Source organism: Pelmatolapia mariae, linkage group LG10_11, assembly GCF_036321145.2.
Source record: "Pelmatolapia mariae isolate MD_Pm_ZW linkage group LG10_11, Pm_UMD_F_2, whole genome shotgun sequence".
Lineage (NCBI taxonomy): Eukaryota > Metazoa > Chordata > Actinopteri > Cichliformes > Cichlidae > Pelmatolapia > Pelmatolapia mariae.
This window is the reverse complement of record NC_086236.1, coordinates 63,198,108-63,214,745: the sequence shown is the minus strand read 5'-3', so window position 1 is coordinate 63,214,745 and position 16,638 is coordinate 63,198,108. Positions and strand designations below refer to the sequence as shown.

The 16,638-nt window shown below is 39.8% G+C and overlaps 1 protein-coding gene across 2 annotated transcripts; it reads right to left on the bottom strand.

Annotated features, from left to right (window-relative positions):
• Positions 1 to 2,718: 2,718 nt before the first annotated feature.
• On the bottom strand, positions 2,719 to 16,227 carry eva1ba (eva-1 homolog Ba (C. elegans)). Of its 2 annotated transcripts, XM_063486254.1 has the most exons (5): positions 15,969 to 16,227; positions 15,784 to 15,861; positions 6,221 to 6,374; positions 5,004 to 5,096; positions 2,719 to 4,920 (listed from the first exon to the last, which is right to left on the bottom strand). In XM_063486254.1, the coding sequence occupies exons 4-5, from the start codon at positions 5,068 to 5,070 to the stop codon at positions 4,493 to 4,495; spliced, it is 495 nt and encodes a 164-aa protein (XP_063342324.1). In that variant the 5' UTR covers positions 5,071 to 5,096; positions 6,221 to 6,374; positions 15,784 to 15,861; positions 15,969 to 16,227; the 3' UTR covers positions 2,719 to 4,492. The 2 variants fall into 2 exon arrangements, with proteins under 2 accessions (XP_063342324.1, XP_063342323.1); XM_063486253.1 differs by lacking the exon at positions 15,784 to 15,861.
• Between the last annotated feature and the right edge of the window lie 411 nt (positions 16,228 to 16,638).

The window sequence follows — 16,638 nt, the reverse complement described above, 5'->3', positions numbered from 1 at the left end:
GGACTGCACACAATCAAAGCTACTAATTTCTCTAAGCCACTGACCACAGGAGAACCTTTTCCAAGACCTCAACACAGAAGATGCTATCAGAAATCGGAGACCCGAAGGCAAACCTGAGCCCTATCTGGTCCTGCAGCACAGTTTGTCCTTTTATGACGACACCAGCAGTAGTTCGTCATTTGCCTCTCTCGAAGCAAGATCTCTGTGCAGTACTGCGCCAGCAGCACAGTACATGAATGCAAAAAAGATGCTTTTGGCTTCAGGGTGCCCAACAAAAGGAATGTTGTTGCCTTACAATGATGTGTATTTTAGTGCATACTAACCCTCTCTATGGATTTACAGATGTGTCAAGAATTCATGCTAACATTTATTGTAAATCACCAAACTGCTGAAGGGTGACTTGTGATAATATTCAACACAAACACACCACCAGTGTGGACAATTCATCAATGTTCTGTAAGTCTTTACTGGCAACCAAACATTGTTCCAAGCTATAAACTCACATGGAACAGATTTATTACACTAATACACAGAGTTGATATTGGACATCTAAGCTCTGAAATTCAGAGCAGCTGAGCTGTGGGAGTGATGATAACACGTCTCTGAAGACCACATTAGAAACAGAGTCTGACTTTAGTCATTATGTGAAGCGTTTGGGGCCATTACCCTGCACGAGACCACAGATGGAATTAGGCTGCCAAGTAAGCACCTTGTGTGCATGAGCCATGCTAATGGCCTCTGTGGTCAGCTCTAAACAAAACACCTCCAATCAAAGGACATACAACCTAGTCCCGAGAAATTGGGCAATGAGTGCAGCAGAAGGTTGCAAGCATCATCGTTGCATTAAATTCAATTTCATTTTCACTAATAACTGGCTAACTACTTTGCGTCTAATTAAACTACATCCAAGTTTACAGCAGTGACCCAGACTTGGAGGGAGCTATGGGAGACGCTCTCCACCACAGGAGGCATCCAAAACCAATTCATCCATTAACACTGCGATTATTTTTCTCTAAATCTGCATCAAAAGCACGAAAAAAATCAGAATGGGCATATGAAACAGTAAAAGCATCAAGAAAAACAATTCAACCATGAGGCCAACAGAATAAGAGAAGAGGTTAGCAGGTTAGCATTGTAGTGGAAAGTAAATTAGGATTGGGGTGCAGGAGAAGAAATTAGCCACGAGCATATAAAGGGTTATCAACCAACAAATGAGCAGTTTTAGCAGATATTATCAGGCAGCTCCGAAAAAACAGACAAGCAATCAAAAAAAAAAAAAAAAATGCAGGTGAGCAGCCTAACAGCTCCGTGCTGCACTAACAAGCTAGCATGTTCGCGCAACATCATAATGCCCATCTTACATATATGGAATAATTTGAAGTTAAACGTGTAAAACCAACAGGTCACATAAGTCGAAAAGATTCATGTTTCAGAGACGCTGAACATGTCAGACAAATCTTAGCACTAGAGGTCTGTGGTGCAGACCACAGAGTTCATAGAACCTGACCAAGAGCCTTACTCAAACCCTGCTTCAGCTTCAACTGCAAAGCAGTAGCAACAGGTAGCAGAGTTAGCATGTATTAGACTAAAAAGCTAGCAGGCTACTTAGCTTTGTGGAGGGAAACATTAGATGTTGTAGTTTCCGGATATCAGCGGATGAAAGAAAACTGTGTTAAAGTGGCCAAGAGCTAAACTGAATAGTTGTATCAAGAACAAATGTGCATCAAGCAGCAAATGTGAGGAACCTTTCTCCTGTTATAAGCAGTGTTGGGTGTAACGCGTTACTGTAATTAAAATACTTTTCCACTGAAAAAGTAGAGTAACTAATTACTGTTCATTTTTAGGTATTTTAATTACAGTTACTTACTTGCGTTACATTGTAAAATAATTAAACTCGCTGAATATCATTATTTAATTTCATTAATTTATCTTCTAAACGTAGAAGTAAACTCCGCTGCTTTAACATCGCTGTAGTGCAGGTGCACGTCATTTCGCGCCAGTTTGCTGCATAGTCGTATTCTACAGCGAAAGATGTCGGACTCGGCTGAAGCGTGTGGCTGTTTTACGAAATGGACATATTCCCGTCTCTTCACTTTTCTGAAACAAGCAGACAAGAATATTACAGCAACATGTAAGCTATGTGCTGGGGAGTGCTGTTAATAGCGCGAGTAATCTACTGAAGCGCCTGACACAGAGCATAGACGAACACTTCTGAGTCATCCTTGTTCATCATCCATGGATAACACCGCGGCAACTCCTGCTAAGCAGCAAAACGTGATTTAACTTCAGCAGCACAGAAAGCGTCTGAAGGTGAGCTTAAAATATGACTGCAGGCTACGTAGCTGGACTGGCCATCGGGCATACCGGTCATTTGCCCGGTGGGCCGATGGTGATCTCCCTCTGTTTCTACTTCAATCATGAAACTGATCAGTGATCAGCTGATCGGCTTTTCTCTCTTGTTTGTTTATCGCTCTGAATCTTACAACAAACGTTTTCATCTGATGTAAAATGTATAGAAATCCATTATTGTACATAGTAATTTTTTAGGGTCCCATCATAATTTCTTCAGAAGTAGCTAAGTACTGTTTATGATGCCAGCATTTTCCCACATTTTCTAGATTCTGTACCAGTACTGTGTGTGAAATGCCATCAAAAAGTCAATTAAGTTTTTCTTTCTCACCTGTCTCTCTGTCTCCTTTCACTTTTTAAAGGTTGCCATGTTAGAAAAAATATTTTGCCCTGCCATGCTGTTTATTGATGTGGCAAATGAATGATTTATGAAAATATATCTAAATCTGTCATCAGTAATCAGTAATGATCATGTCTCACCTCTAGTCTTCTCTGTCTTACTTTCAGGTTTTCACTATGTGTTGTAGATAGTTCAGGAGGTTAACTCGACCAATACCAGAATAGGGAGGATGGTGTAGGTTTAAGTTTATTAGATTGATACATTTATACCAACAAGACAGTGTACATCACTGTGACAACAGCGTTTGTTTTCATTCAAAGGCTTTATGGCTTTTCCTATAATACCTGGTGGGCCGGTCTCTAGTCAAAATGCCCGGGCCGATTTTTTTTGTCCCAGTCCAGCCCTGCCAGGCTACATTGTGGAACAGATGCTACCGCTGCATACTGTAGCGTGTCCGTCTTTAAAAAAATTTATTTATTATTTAAAGAGTTTAATTTCTATTGTTTGTCCACTCAAGGTTTATATGGATTTTAAGAAGTATTTAGTTAAATACTTATGTAGTAATTAAGTTACTTTTCTGACACAGTAATTAGATAAGTATTTTAAATACAATATTGACTAAGTAATTAGTAATAGTAATTAATTACTTTTTTAAAGTAACTTACCCAACACTGGTTATAAGTTATACTTTTCTTTCTTTCTTTCTGAGTCACTCCCTTTACAGATCAGATTAAAACAGGCTGTAAAAAGCAGCAAACATCACAAGATCGTTTGTGATGAAATTCTTTTATTTTCACACTGTATTTGTTTAACTTTTTAAGTCACATAGGAGATATTGAGAAATAAAAGTGGCAAAGGTGATCTTTTCATTAATGAAACAAATTAGGGGTTATTTTTCTCTTTCTCCATCTTTATTATTATTATTATTATTATTATTGAAAATATATTTATGGCCCAAAGGTGCAGTGATTCTTGTTGTGTTTGTCTGACATTTTGACATGTTTGCTTATTTTATTTTATGTTTTTTTTTTTACATGATATTAGATTTGTACACACTGATCAGCCACAGCATTAATATATCAATAGCACTGGATATCATGTTATAATACTAATGTTCTTCCTGAAAAACTTTGAGGTCTGGATTTTATTTTAAAATTCAGTACCTGTTCCTCCCATCCCAGCAAGCCTTACAAACGTGGTATTTATTCTTCCACATTTCAGAGCTGTTTTAGCAGTGCAGGAAGAACATCAACAATTAGATAGAGTTTCATTTTGAAGCTGATCAGTATACCTTTGGACTTCAGTATCTGATGTTGTTGAATACACGTATATATGCTCATGAAGTGCTTTGATTTATCCTGCAAATTCATTATCCTATAATGTGAGAATTGTTAGTGGAAATAGTCTTTGTTTAAACAAACAGTTCTTTTTTTACTTATTGACACTTTCATTTTTCATTTATTACATACACAAATCTACTTTTCATTTCTGTAATTAAGCACCAAGTTTAATAGACTGATTATTTCAAGTGTCCCATCATTCCCCACATTCACTCCACACCTCTTCCATATGAATTATTCAGTCTTTGAGACCTCCATTGGTTTGGTTAATCAGTCAGATTTATCAATGCTACATAAGAAGTGCAATATCTCAGTCTGCTCTGTCAGAGCTAAGTATGTCAAATATGACTAATTTCCAGTCACTTTGTATCTAACGCAGGCTTTTGGGTTTGAGGGACACCGGGCCCACCCAAAAGTCAATGTTTCATCTCCTCAGGGCTCACTTTCCTTAGCCTCATGTTTCTTAGTAGTAATGCACTCTTCCAATAGTTCCCGTTCCTGTCCCCAGGATATCTGGCTGGCCGTTCCTCCAGATCTCTCGGATGATGCGTTCCCTCTCCTCCAGTCGCTGTGCACGCTCCAGCTCTTCAGCTGAAGTAAACACATTCACGCTCAGTGTCCCATCCGACTGGCTGGTGTGATTGCCAACAGAGATTTCTGTGGTGGGCAACGGAACAGTCGCCTCTACATCGTCCACTTCTTCATCTTCATCATCGTCATCACTGTCCTCATCCTCCTCGTTGATGTCCTTTAAGTTTTTTTTCTCAGGAGTGGAGGGGGTAATGGTAGTGCGTGGCTTGCAGGAGATCCGAATCACCAGTAGGCAGAGTGTGAGTATCAAGCCAAAACACACTCCAAGCACAAAGTAAAGGCCAAAACTCTCTGGATTTGCTAAAGAAGGGACAAAAACAAACTGCATTAGATACAGTTAAATGTTGTTAAAAAATGAGAGGCAAATTCACACTGTGGCTTACCTTTGATGTGTGCATAGGCAGCTATGCTGTTACTTAGGAGGTCCATTTCCTTTTTCTTCACATCCATGGTGACTCGGTTTTCTTCTTTTACACCTGTAGCCAAAATTTGACACACAATATTTAATCTGACTGCTATAAAATACAAGACACTTAATCAATCAGTTCTCTTCCAGGTGCTTAAAGTCGCTTTTGAAATATCTGCCAGACTTCTTTTCCTCCAGGTTTATAGTCTGTGCAGCGCCTGGATGTCAAACCCACTGACCACAACATTCTTCATATGCCTGGTGGGTGGGATGAAGCCTTCGAGTCCCCAACAAAAGCTTCTTTGTGTCACTATTAACTACTAGCTTGATGTGGGATCATCATAATGCATTTGGCACATGGCACTTTGCCTCAGCCATTCTCTCTGAACCATGACAACCCTATATAAATGAGGTCAAGAGTCAATTTTCCAAGTAGCCACAACGGGCTCCTTCGTGTCAGATGGGACTGTCAGATCGATTTGTAAAGCTCAGAGGAAGCAGCCAGTGCACGGTTGACATTTTTCTAATGTTTAGCCATTGTTTCCTTGACATTTAAGCTGCCTTATCCTCCCATATCCTGTCAGTCAAATGAACTTTGTTGCGCTTCTTCCGCTCCTATGTGCAGCCATAACTTCTGTCACTACCCAAGGATGGCATCACAGAGCTGCACCAAGTTACATAAAAGAGTGCTGGTGACAACAGAAAAAAGACCAGTTCAAAATAACACACATACACACGTTAGCACCATCCCTCTTTAGCATGTGCTTTGTGTTGTGGCTGACTGTGGAAAAAAAACCATTCTGTTCACGAGAAATGATGACGAGCGCTGAAACCATCTCACTCTAACCTGTGTGCGCTTTTCTCTAAGTTAAACCACATGTCACTGTGCCTATAGAGATCATATGGACTCGTTCATATTGCACAAACCACATGTTTATGTTTCCATTTACCTCTAAATTGCACCCAGTGATAATCTCAATGTCTGATCTCTATCATGATGTGATTACCTCAATAATTTATGTAGCATTTGTGCTTACTTGTTGATGGAACTTTTAGTAAAATTCAAGTATGAAACCACACATGTGTAAACCATATGTAATATGGCCCACTAATGAACTTTAAAACACAGCAAACATTCTCCTGTAAAAGTAGAAGTAAACAGAAAGTGGAGTGCAGATAAAGTATAAAACTTACCACAAACATGAAACTATGGAGCTTCAGTTCCAGCTCATATTGTTCTGAGAAGTTGGAGAACAGATGCAAAATTATCACGCTCCTCTTTTCTCTCTGCTGTTGGATCACGGCTTGTGATCTTTGGTCTTCAGGCTAAATAGTTGATTTGGCCACCCTGAAAAAAAAGAGCAAATACACACACAGACACGTCAAGCTATGTTAGAGCCAAACTCAGTGAGGCGTCTGCAATGCAAACAAAGACAGACCTATTGCAGGTTACGTGGTCCAGCAGGAGACCAGAGGCAGACTTTTTGCATTTTTTAGTGCTTAAGTTTTTCCAACATAGAGAAAAAAACACAGGTATGGCCAAGTTGTGCATATTAGTATCGTAAAAGCAACACAAAAAGTAACTTTACATTTAAACTTACTCTGTGATGACACTATTTTTCTTTTTTTATGTCTTTAAATACATTTGATTAGATCTTGGGAACTAAATTAGTTTGTGATATGAACTTAGTGGGACTTTGTTCTATGACTTGAAGATACTCCACATTTAGACTTTTTTATGCATAGAAAGCTGGGAACAACATCAGATCCAATTACAAAGATACTAGCAAAATGAGTACTGACAGCCAAAAAATCCCAAAAAACATAGGGTCCCCTTCTGGCTCTGTAGGGAAAAAACACCTATTAGATGTAAAGCTGTCATCAATAGTAAAATACAAGTGAGGTGTTTCCGCTCTCCAGCCTCAGGGACCTGTAATGCTGCTCTCTCATTGCAGCATTGTGCAAGGATGACAAAACAGAACATTTTGAACTTTGAACAAGTGACACGAACTTGAGATTTTTCTTTTTGTTTCTAGCACCTCGAACAATAACAATCAATTTTCTATACTTACTAAAAGCCCTATAACGTCCTGGGGGTTTAGCGGTTTACATGCCAGGTGCAGAGCTGAGTGCTGTGAAAATGCTGAGCTGTGGAGTTTTTTGACTTGCACCCCTGTTTAGGAAAAAAGTTCCTCTGCCAGCAGCAGTTGGTTTAGCAGAGCCTCTGAGCTTTCCAGGGCAGATTTTGATCTTGCTGACTCTTGGCAGATCCTATGCACTCTACACAGTGCCTAACTGAAACAGCACTTGGGGGGGGGGCCAAGTGACAGAGCGGCCGCTGTGGGAGCATGCTTTCCAGGCTGACCACCTTGAGCCGTACAGGAGGCAGCTGTTCCACGATGCAGTGATAGACCCGTGCACTGTCTTCCAAACAAGCTTCCTCTCTTTATAAAAAGTAGATAAACAAATAATGAACAGATTCATCTCCGATCTCCTGCTGAGGCGAATCCCACTGGATGATAGAATCCACATAATGGAATCTATCATCATTATCCAAGCCGAGCAGAAAAGCACAGACTTTAAATGAAATATTTTGTTTTTGTCCCAGGGGTAATAAAGTAAACGGCTCAGATGACTACAGTCTTTTTAAGCCAAGGTCAAAGCTAATGATTGGGTACCTAAAGAACATTAACTAACCTCTACTCACACTGCTATGCTGCAAAACTGAGCTTTAGGATCTTGGCATCTGTTACTGGTGGCTAATGATAACTGGAGAGCTGTTTAAAACCTATTTAAACACTAATTATCCTGGCTTGTTGTTTTGTTGTGTTTTTGTTTTAGTCAAACAAGGAAATTATTAACAGACCTGCTCCTCTGCAGCAGCATGCACTGTATCATGACTCAGCTCTCAGTCATGTTCTCAAAGTGACCCAATCTGTTTTTCTTTTGCAGATTTTGCACAACCCGAAAGCTTTAAAAAGGAGACCTTCATTATAAGAAAACAGTCATGCTTTGGGGATTTGATGTATCATTTCTTTCCATCATGTTTTACTCAAACAGTTGTTAAATTTTTAACTGCCTGGAAAATATTGTGACCTTACTCATCTGGTTCGAGGTGCAGAAAGAGGCATTTCTTTTGAAATTCTGCCTTTTTTGGCCTTGTTAAGGTCAAAAAAAGGCAGAATTTCTGAGGGTCTCATACCCTCAGGTCAAAGACTTAGGCTCACCCCGTCTGAGGTCTTCTTCATGTCTCTGAATATTAAATAATCAGTCAAATCATCCTGACATTATTTTCTTTTTTTTCTGTGGGAAACACACAGTCTATATTTTATGTCCTGTTATATCAAAACAACTATTATTCCAGTAACAAATGAAAAGGGCAACAACTAAATTACCATTCATCTCTGTGCATGCGTGTGTGTGTCACTCAGCAATGAGCTGTTTGTGTCAGATCACTGCAGAAGCCAAGATAAACACATCGTGACGTTGTGACCTGAGAAGAGGTCAGGCACTATTTTTGACCAGGCATTGTTTGCTTTGGTTTAGAAGAAATAGCTGAGTGGAGGACCAGCTACAAAATGTTATGCAGTGTGATATTTTTGTTGTTGTGGCGATAACCACAACTGCTCTTCCTTCCCACAAGGTTTATCCCTTTCCACAGAGACAACATCCAGGGCAAAGCCTTTCCTCTGCTTCATTGTCTTAGATAAGTAGGTTGAGACAGAATAGACTGGGCTGTTTACTGTACACAGATGTCAGCTGAGCGATTTATCAGGTGGCTCCTTAGATGGGCAGCTTTCCAAGGCAAAGGTTTGTCACAGAATAGATGAACTTTCCCCCCTGGATAGTTCACCAGTTACAGTAGTTTTATAAACATCCAACCATATTGCTCCTCTTCCACAATGAAGAAGTCAAAGTTGTAACTCTTCAGTGGAATTTACGCGAGGAGTCAAGCCACATTTGATTTATACACAAAACACGAAAAGGTCAGATTACACAAGGAAGCCTGTCTGTGTTATTTCCCCATTGTAATGACACACACACTGAACCACAGAAGAAAAGAAATATTTTTAATACCTCAAATTTCTTTGCAGCTGCAATGATTCCTAGCACAACAGTGTGTCTGTGGTTTGCATGGGATGAAACTTCACAAAATGAAAATGCCCAGATCTACATGCACACACAGACTCTCTCTGGTCGCCAAGATCACAAAAGCTGCTGTTAGGATTTATAGCATCTTTTTTGGTCTTAATTATGCTAATTAAAGCTTTTTTGCTGTTATTCTGTAGCTGCCGATGAAAAAAAAAACCAAAACTCTAAATGATCCACAACATCAAACAAACGTATTATTTCCAGCTTTCAGATCTCATTCTGAAACTGTGCAAGTTCCTGTAAAAAGAAAAAAAAGACTTACTGAATCATAGCTTCGTTTTGGCTCACATGCCAAAGAATGTGAAACTGTATCACAAAAATATCTGCTGGATGTATGTGCGCACCATTTATCAGACACCTGTAATCAAGCCAGCGAACCGTCTCCAAGCACTCAAACATAATGGAATTTCAAGTTCTCCGCAAAACAGCAGAAGTGCAGTAGATTACTTTCCACTTGGTAAATAGAAACATTGTCCAAACCAAGATCTCTGTCAACTGTGTCTGTGAAAGCATTCATGGATGTCCACAGGGTGAAGGGTAATTTCTTCTGGAAGTGCTAGTAAGTTTTCTTCAGATGGGGGAGGGTTGCACAGGGCTGCATTTCTGGAGAAAGTAAGAGTACATTTCTTCCAAGTTACTCTTGACACCAACATCTTGGATTTCAAGCTGTGATTTCTGTCAGTTCTGCTACCCCGTTGTGAAGGCTTGACAGGAAGGTTGTTCCATTTGGAAACAAAAAATTCATAAGGGTACCATCAGGAAAGATGCAGAAAACCAGACAAGGCTGAACATGAGCAGACACAGGTTGGAGAGTTTGTGAGTGTTTGATGGAGTGTAGTATTTATCAGCAAAAAACAAGCAAATAAAGCCAAATTTTATGCTAGATAACTTTTAGAAAAATATTGAAAGGACAGAGATATGGTATTCTTTAACCATTAATCCAGCTGGGGGTTGTGGGAGGGCTGGAACCTAGCCTAGCTGTCATGGGGCAATCGACAAGGTACAAACTGTCGACTATCACAGGGCTAACATCCAAAGACAAACAATCAGCAATGCTCACAGTCACACCAATTTAGAATAACCAGTTAACTTAACAAGCTTGTCTTTGAACTGTAGAAGGAAGCTGGAATACTGAGGGAGAACCCCCAAAGGGAAGGTGCACTCCACACAGAGGGGTGTAGCTGGCCAGCAGATCTGGACCACTGCTCCACCATGCTCCCCAACTTCAAGAATCCTGAATATATTTCACCAGAGTAGGTAATCTATATGGCGTAAGGCTCTTGCAGAGGCCTTTACCGCACGCTTCAGCCTTGTTCTTACTTCCAGTTTTCCACTAACTTATTCTAAAAAAAATAAAGCCCCCCCTCCAACATTAAAAGGTGTTTAACCTGCCTTAAATTAGTAAATTATCTGCTCCCTATCTGCCAAACTGGGAAACAAAAAAAAAGCTAATCATCTTGTTGCACTGACACAGGCAAACAGCAGAAGCTGAGGGATAACGTAGTTTAAAATATGTGGTGTCATTCACACCCACTATTTTTTCTTTGGGACACTCGTGTTAGTTACTAGTATTTGTTTAGGAGTATAGGTGGGCTGAGCCAGAGACAATATAACGTATGACGGGGGGAAATGCTTCTTAAAAGCCAAACGGTTAGTAAAATGATCAAACAGTTAATAACTAAATCAAGTATTTTTTAAAATTAATGTTATGTTTCTTTCCACCATTTATTTAAACAGAGAGTGGTCAACGTAACTTCTAAGAAAAAGACGTTTTTTAGGAAGAGCTTTAACATGCAAATAAGAAGATGAAAAAGCTTTTGGGGCTGACAGTGGAAATGAGAGTTGAAAATATAAAGTATACCTGCTGTCTTGTCCTGGCTCTTTTGCCCATTTAGAATCACACTGATTACAAAAGCAGATGACGTTTTCGCTGTTATCACAGACCAGCAGGATTTCAAACTTCCCATGAATTTAAGTGCCTGTGGGGCTTCAAACCACATTTGCAGGTGAAGACTATGAGCATCGTCCAAAGCGAATGAGAGGTCCTCGAGTGCAGGTTGTCTCATTACCTCAAGTTTCCAAGGTCAGCATTTATTTCCAGCCTCAGATCAAGAAAAGTTTGATGAGCACTGTGAAAGCTGTGTCTGCTAATGACTGAAGGTTTTACCAATATGAACATGAAGACTTTCAGTTTCCAAGAACTACTCCCAGTAGTTTGACAGTACATGATTAAATCATCAGGAAAAACATTACCCATGTAACATTCACGGTTGGTAAAAACAAACAGAATTTCAATCATATTTGACCCCATTCTGAACTACTCACCCTAGCTACAGCCAGCTGCAAAGACAAACAGCATAGTGAATTTAAAATTCAGGACATGCCCAGCTTTTATTAAGTTTCCTCTTGAGACTCTTAGACAGTCTTGAATATCTTTTAGTGTTGGATATAATACTGAAAAAGACCTTTGGTTTTTATGCGTTGATGGCTCTGGGCACTGGGTACTGTACTTTACATAAGCCTAATGAACAACAGCTTTTCTTTCAAGGACAAACCCTTTTCCAGGAGTGAACACAAACTCCTGGCAGTATTGTCAGCCAATAATTTTACAACAGATATTTAGCTTTCAACAACAGTTAGGTTAGGAATTCACTGTCCCAACGTGATGGCAGCTAGACTCAGGGCAAAGCATCTCTTGCCCTGATTCATTCCATTCCGTCTTCACGTCATGAAGAAGTGAACCTCAATGTACTGCTCACCCTGTGGAGAATATGTTTTGTGGGTTATGGCAGGTAATGGGAGGGTAATAGAGATGCAGGACTGAGCTTGGGGTTAGAGCAAGTGGTTAATAGCACCCAGATGTGTTCCTGATACGAGGCAGAGAGAGAATGCTTTGCTATGTAAATCAGGGAGAGATTTCCCATGCTCCTTCTTAATACTGACGTCATCAAGGTATAAGTCAAATAGCTGATGGCAGTAGGGAATCCAATTTGTGACAACCATTGTGTGTTGTGCTGAAAAGGTTTATTTATATATTCGTGTGTGTACAGTTTTTTCTTATAGGTTGTTTGAGTAATTCCTGGATGTTTAGATCGATTCATTTGAGCATTCCTCTACAATTCCCTAAATTACTTTGGGCTTTAGATCAGCACAAATTTAAATCTCCAAAAATAGAGACATGATCTCATCGTTTTCATTGATCTTGGCCACCATCCAGCAGCAAGCCAGCACCACATACTGTATCAATTACATGGACCCTACGGATTACTCTGTGACACAAAACACGTGTTTGCCCTTTCCATGATTGGGCCCATACAGCTCGCTGTAGGCTATCCACAAATATGTTGCAGTTCCAGTAGATTTAGAAAGTTTCGAAGTGTTGCTCTGGCAGGACTGAGTTTGTGTAGTGAAAGTGAAGGCTGCTTGTATGACTATTTTAGGGGCTGTTGAGGTAGTGGCTCCTACTGACTTCTTTTAGTAACCAGTAGCAATTAGAAAAACAGCACTGTCATCTGTTATGGTTAACTCTTAGATCATGATAGTGTCATATTTTTACAATAGAGATGTGAGGAGGTGCTTAGAGCACAGACCATAGCGTAGCTTAAAAATGATAGTTTATAAGATGGCATGGTGCTCTAAAACTAATCCTTTCAATTTTCTGGGTTTATTTACAGCAAGACAAAAATAAAAATGTGACATGGCTTTTGCTGACAGTGCTTTTGTTGTCATTTGTGCTAATTTTATGTGGCCTCGTAGGCTGCAAATATTACTTAACATAATAGCCAAGTTATTGCTGATTGTTTTATCTGCGGAATAATGCCTTCAGACTGGGGCTAAATAACGTTCATTCAGCTCTTTTCATTGTTTCAAACAACAAATGTACTAAATATTGCAGCCTAAGCAAAAATATGCCCACCACACATTTGTGCATGCTCAAGCACATTTTTTCAACGTGTGTCTTTTCCTGCATGCCCCTCTTCTTCCAGTATGTGTGTGTCCAGCTGCAAGTATGTCTCAGCATACGTGTATCCAAGATAGGAGTGTAAGCTTAGGTAAACCCACTGGACTTAACATGTCAAACATCCACTGAAATCTAAAGACCAGACTGTCTAGGCCAGTGGGGCTCCCGCTAGAAGACAATAAGCCCTGAGTCCTGGAAGGCATCACCGGCTAGTCGAAGCTTTGCTAAACATAGTTTTGGAGACACCTCATTTATCAAACTCATATTTGTCAGTGACCTAAAATATATATATTTTTAATGTGTTAGCTATCACCTTTTGACCAAGACCATATAATTGTTAAACAAAACTGCTGTTAAAAGTGCAGTAATTAAATCTGTATACATATATGAGTGTGTTAAAAAGGCGTTAAGGTGAAACCAGCTGCTGCATGATGAATGACATGATCTTGGAGCTGTGTTTTTACCTGATGAAAAACTCGACGAGTGATAAACACTCACCATTTTTCCCACATTTTCAACCCTGGTAACAACAGTTAGCGGCTATAATAAAACCACCAGCACTAACAGTTAAAAGGAGAAGGCCTGCTGTTTAAATGGAGCACTTTGTTTTGGGGCTGGGTGTTGTTCAGAGAGATCTGCTGATGATCATCTGATTGTGCATGACTTCATATCCTAGCTTAAATATGCCCCATGAAACCATTATCACAGCATCTTCACTGTAAATAAACACATTTTTGGCAAAGCATTTTTTTCCCCATGCAGTGGTTATCAAAGGCACTCTGACCTTAGGACAAACATACGCTGTACATCCAGATACAAAACAAACCACTGCAAGTTTAACTTTGAACCCAACTCACCTAAAAAGATGTCAGCGACAATAAATGTGAAATTAAAAAGTGATGCACAAGACAACTACAGTATTTCCATTGCATGGCATGTTTAAGTTGGAACAAGCTGAAAATACTCCAAGGAATAAATGTAGGTGAAGTGGTTCATTGGTGTTTGTGACATTTTTTCATTTACTTTCTTTGACATTCCCATCTTTTTTAACTTTTGTTTGGGACAATTTGCAATACTGAGCAACCAACAGTGAACTCCTGATTCAGCATTTTTCCGTGTGTCCAAGTTATGTCCAAGGGACATAAGAGGCACACTAAATGCATATGCATTAAGATCTAATTCGCTTAATTCATGCACTGATGGAAAATTACCTCATTGCTCTTACTTCAATTTTTAATATAACTGTTCTCTCCCAAAGCCAAGAACTGGAAACATGAAGTTTGTGACGGTGGTCTGTACATGGGACTGGGAGAATGTTTACTGGGACGCTTTTGTGATAACAATGCATTGTTCACATTTGATAAAACAGCACTGTTGCCCAATTTTGAGTCCTGCTAAATCAGCCAAATGTATGTACACACTATACCTCTGCAGGGCTTCAATAGCATTACATCATTACAGGCTATTTGTTCCTATGTAAACATTAATTACAAAGAGTAACGATAATATATCTAGCTGCCTATATTAGCCCTTCTCTTGCACTGGGTTTGTTTATGAATGCTATCCATGTGGGCTAAGTTCTTTTGACTTATCCTGGCTTTGTGTGGATTGAAACTTTCTGCAAACAGATTGGTACCATGGGACTTTAGACAAGCAAATCAAGTCAGAATCTGACCTTTCACCTCTGAGTAAATGGAGAGAGTTACCAACCATCCTCAGGACAGATAAGACAGGCCAACTGACAAATGAGTCAACTGGGTTTTGGAAAAAGAAAAGTCTGCTAGTATGAATAGCTTGGAGAGGTCATGCAGAAGTCAACTCTTGATAATCAGGCTCCAAGGGGTCATTTAACCCTGTTACATGCTCTTCCTATGGGAGATTATCTGATTGAATGTGGGAGGCTACAGTGCAAGCAGTCCACTCAGATAGTGTGAATAAAAAGACACTGGAGAGCAGCTCCAGCCTCCACACATCAGCGCTCTTCTCTCTGATAAGAGGTGCTAACCACAATCATCCAGCAGAAAGATAGAACTAATGGAAATGAGGCATATGGTCAGCTGCTGTTGAGCATGATCTTTTCTTAGTGCTTATGCAAAAAAAAAAAAGGAAAAGAAAAACTGACAGATGAATAGAGCCATACGCACCATGTGTGCCCTGCTTTTAAAATTCTCTCTCACCTCTCTTATTTTACTGTAAGAATCTGCTCTTTTGTGGCCTTAAAAACATAACAAAACAGCAACAGGATGTTTGCTTTTATTGAACCTTTTATTAGACAACTATCTAGTGGCTTTAAGTTTAGAAATGATGTGCAGAGGCACAGGAAATCCAGCTCTTCTGCCCTGTCTCAACTGGTGCTGCATCAGCTCTTCTTAGATCTGTTACAAGCTAAAAACACTTTAACTCAGCTCTGATGCACTGACACGGCAGATGAGGATCCAGCTTAGTTCGAGACAGTAGATTGTAGTAGAAGAAAATGTGTTTTTTATATAAAAAAGATGTCAGGTGCTTAAAAGGTTTGAAGAATGTATTCACACTGCTGTTACTAAAACTCAGTCGCTTCACTCAAGCTTCTCTAAACCTTTGAACACAGTTAATCAAAACAGAAACAACTGCAGATAAGCTGCTTTTTCTTGTAAAAACTTACCAGAGTCGCTGTGATGAAGACCAGATATCAGACTTTGTAGCACAGGAAGGTTTTCCCAAAACTAAGCATCTCTCTAAACTAAAACAAATTAAATCTCAGACTCCCTCTAATACAGGAAAGAGTTAATTTAAAAAAATAGTGTTCGTGGTTCACAGGAGTTTCTATGATATGAATGTTAAACTCACCCGTCACTCTTGAGAGAAGCTGTTCAGTCCTCACAGAAAGCAAACTGCAAATCTTAATCTTCCTTCCCTCCAAATTTTGAATTAGAAAAAAGAAAAAAAGAGCACGGCATTAAAAGCAGCCTTGACTGTTGCTCTGTTGCTGCTGTGGTCAAGTCCTGAAGAGAGCGTGTGTTTGCCTGAGTATGTGTACAGGGTCTGGGGAAGAGGTGGTAACTTCCTCTGAAAGTTGGAGACGGAGCGAGTAACAGAGTTCTCTCTCTCCCGGTTCCAATCTACAAGCAGGAAAAGCTGTCACACTATCCCTCTTTCAGATGAAAAAAAAAAGAAAAAAAGAAAGAGGAACAGCCTAAAAAGGGCAAGCTCCAAGAAGAGGGGAGGGAGGAAAGCTGTGGTGTGTGTAGTGTGGTGAGGGTGTGTAGGAGCACTGGAGAGCGGGGGTTCCCTCTGTTGTTGAGAAAACAGGCAAAACGCAACTCCAGGAATATTAGCCCAAGTTTTTCCATGCAGAGCCCAGTTTGACAAGAAACGAAACAATATGTTACATGGTGTAAGAACTGCTGTTTTGTGGCTTTGCACTTTTTCACCCACACATCTAAACGTTTAATGGGTTTTGTGAATAGCTTCGGGAAAATGCTGGATTACAAATCCTAGTCTTCTTTCCCTCCAAACT

Coding starts and splice junctions, on each gene's coding strand:
- eva1ba (XM_063486254.1), bottom strand. CDS start 5,070: ATGGATGTGAAGAAAAAGGAAATGGACCTCCTAAGTAACAGCATAGCT. Junction 4,921..5,003: donor TGCCTATGCACACATCAAAG/GTAAGCCACAGT, acceptor TCCCTTCTTTAG/CAAATCCAGAGAGTTTTGGC.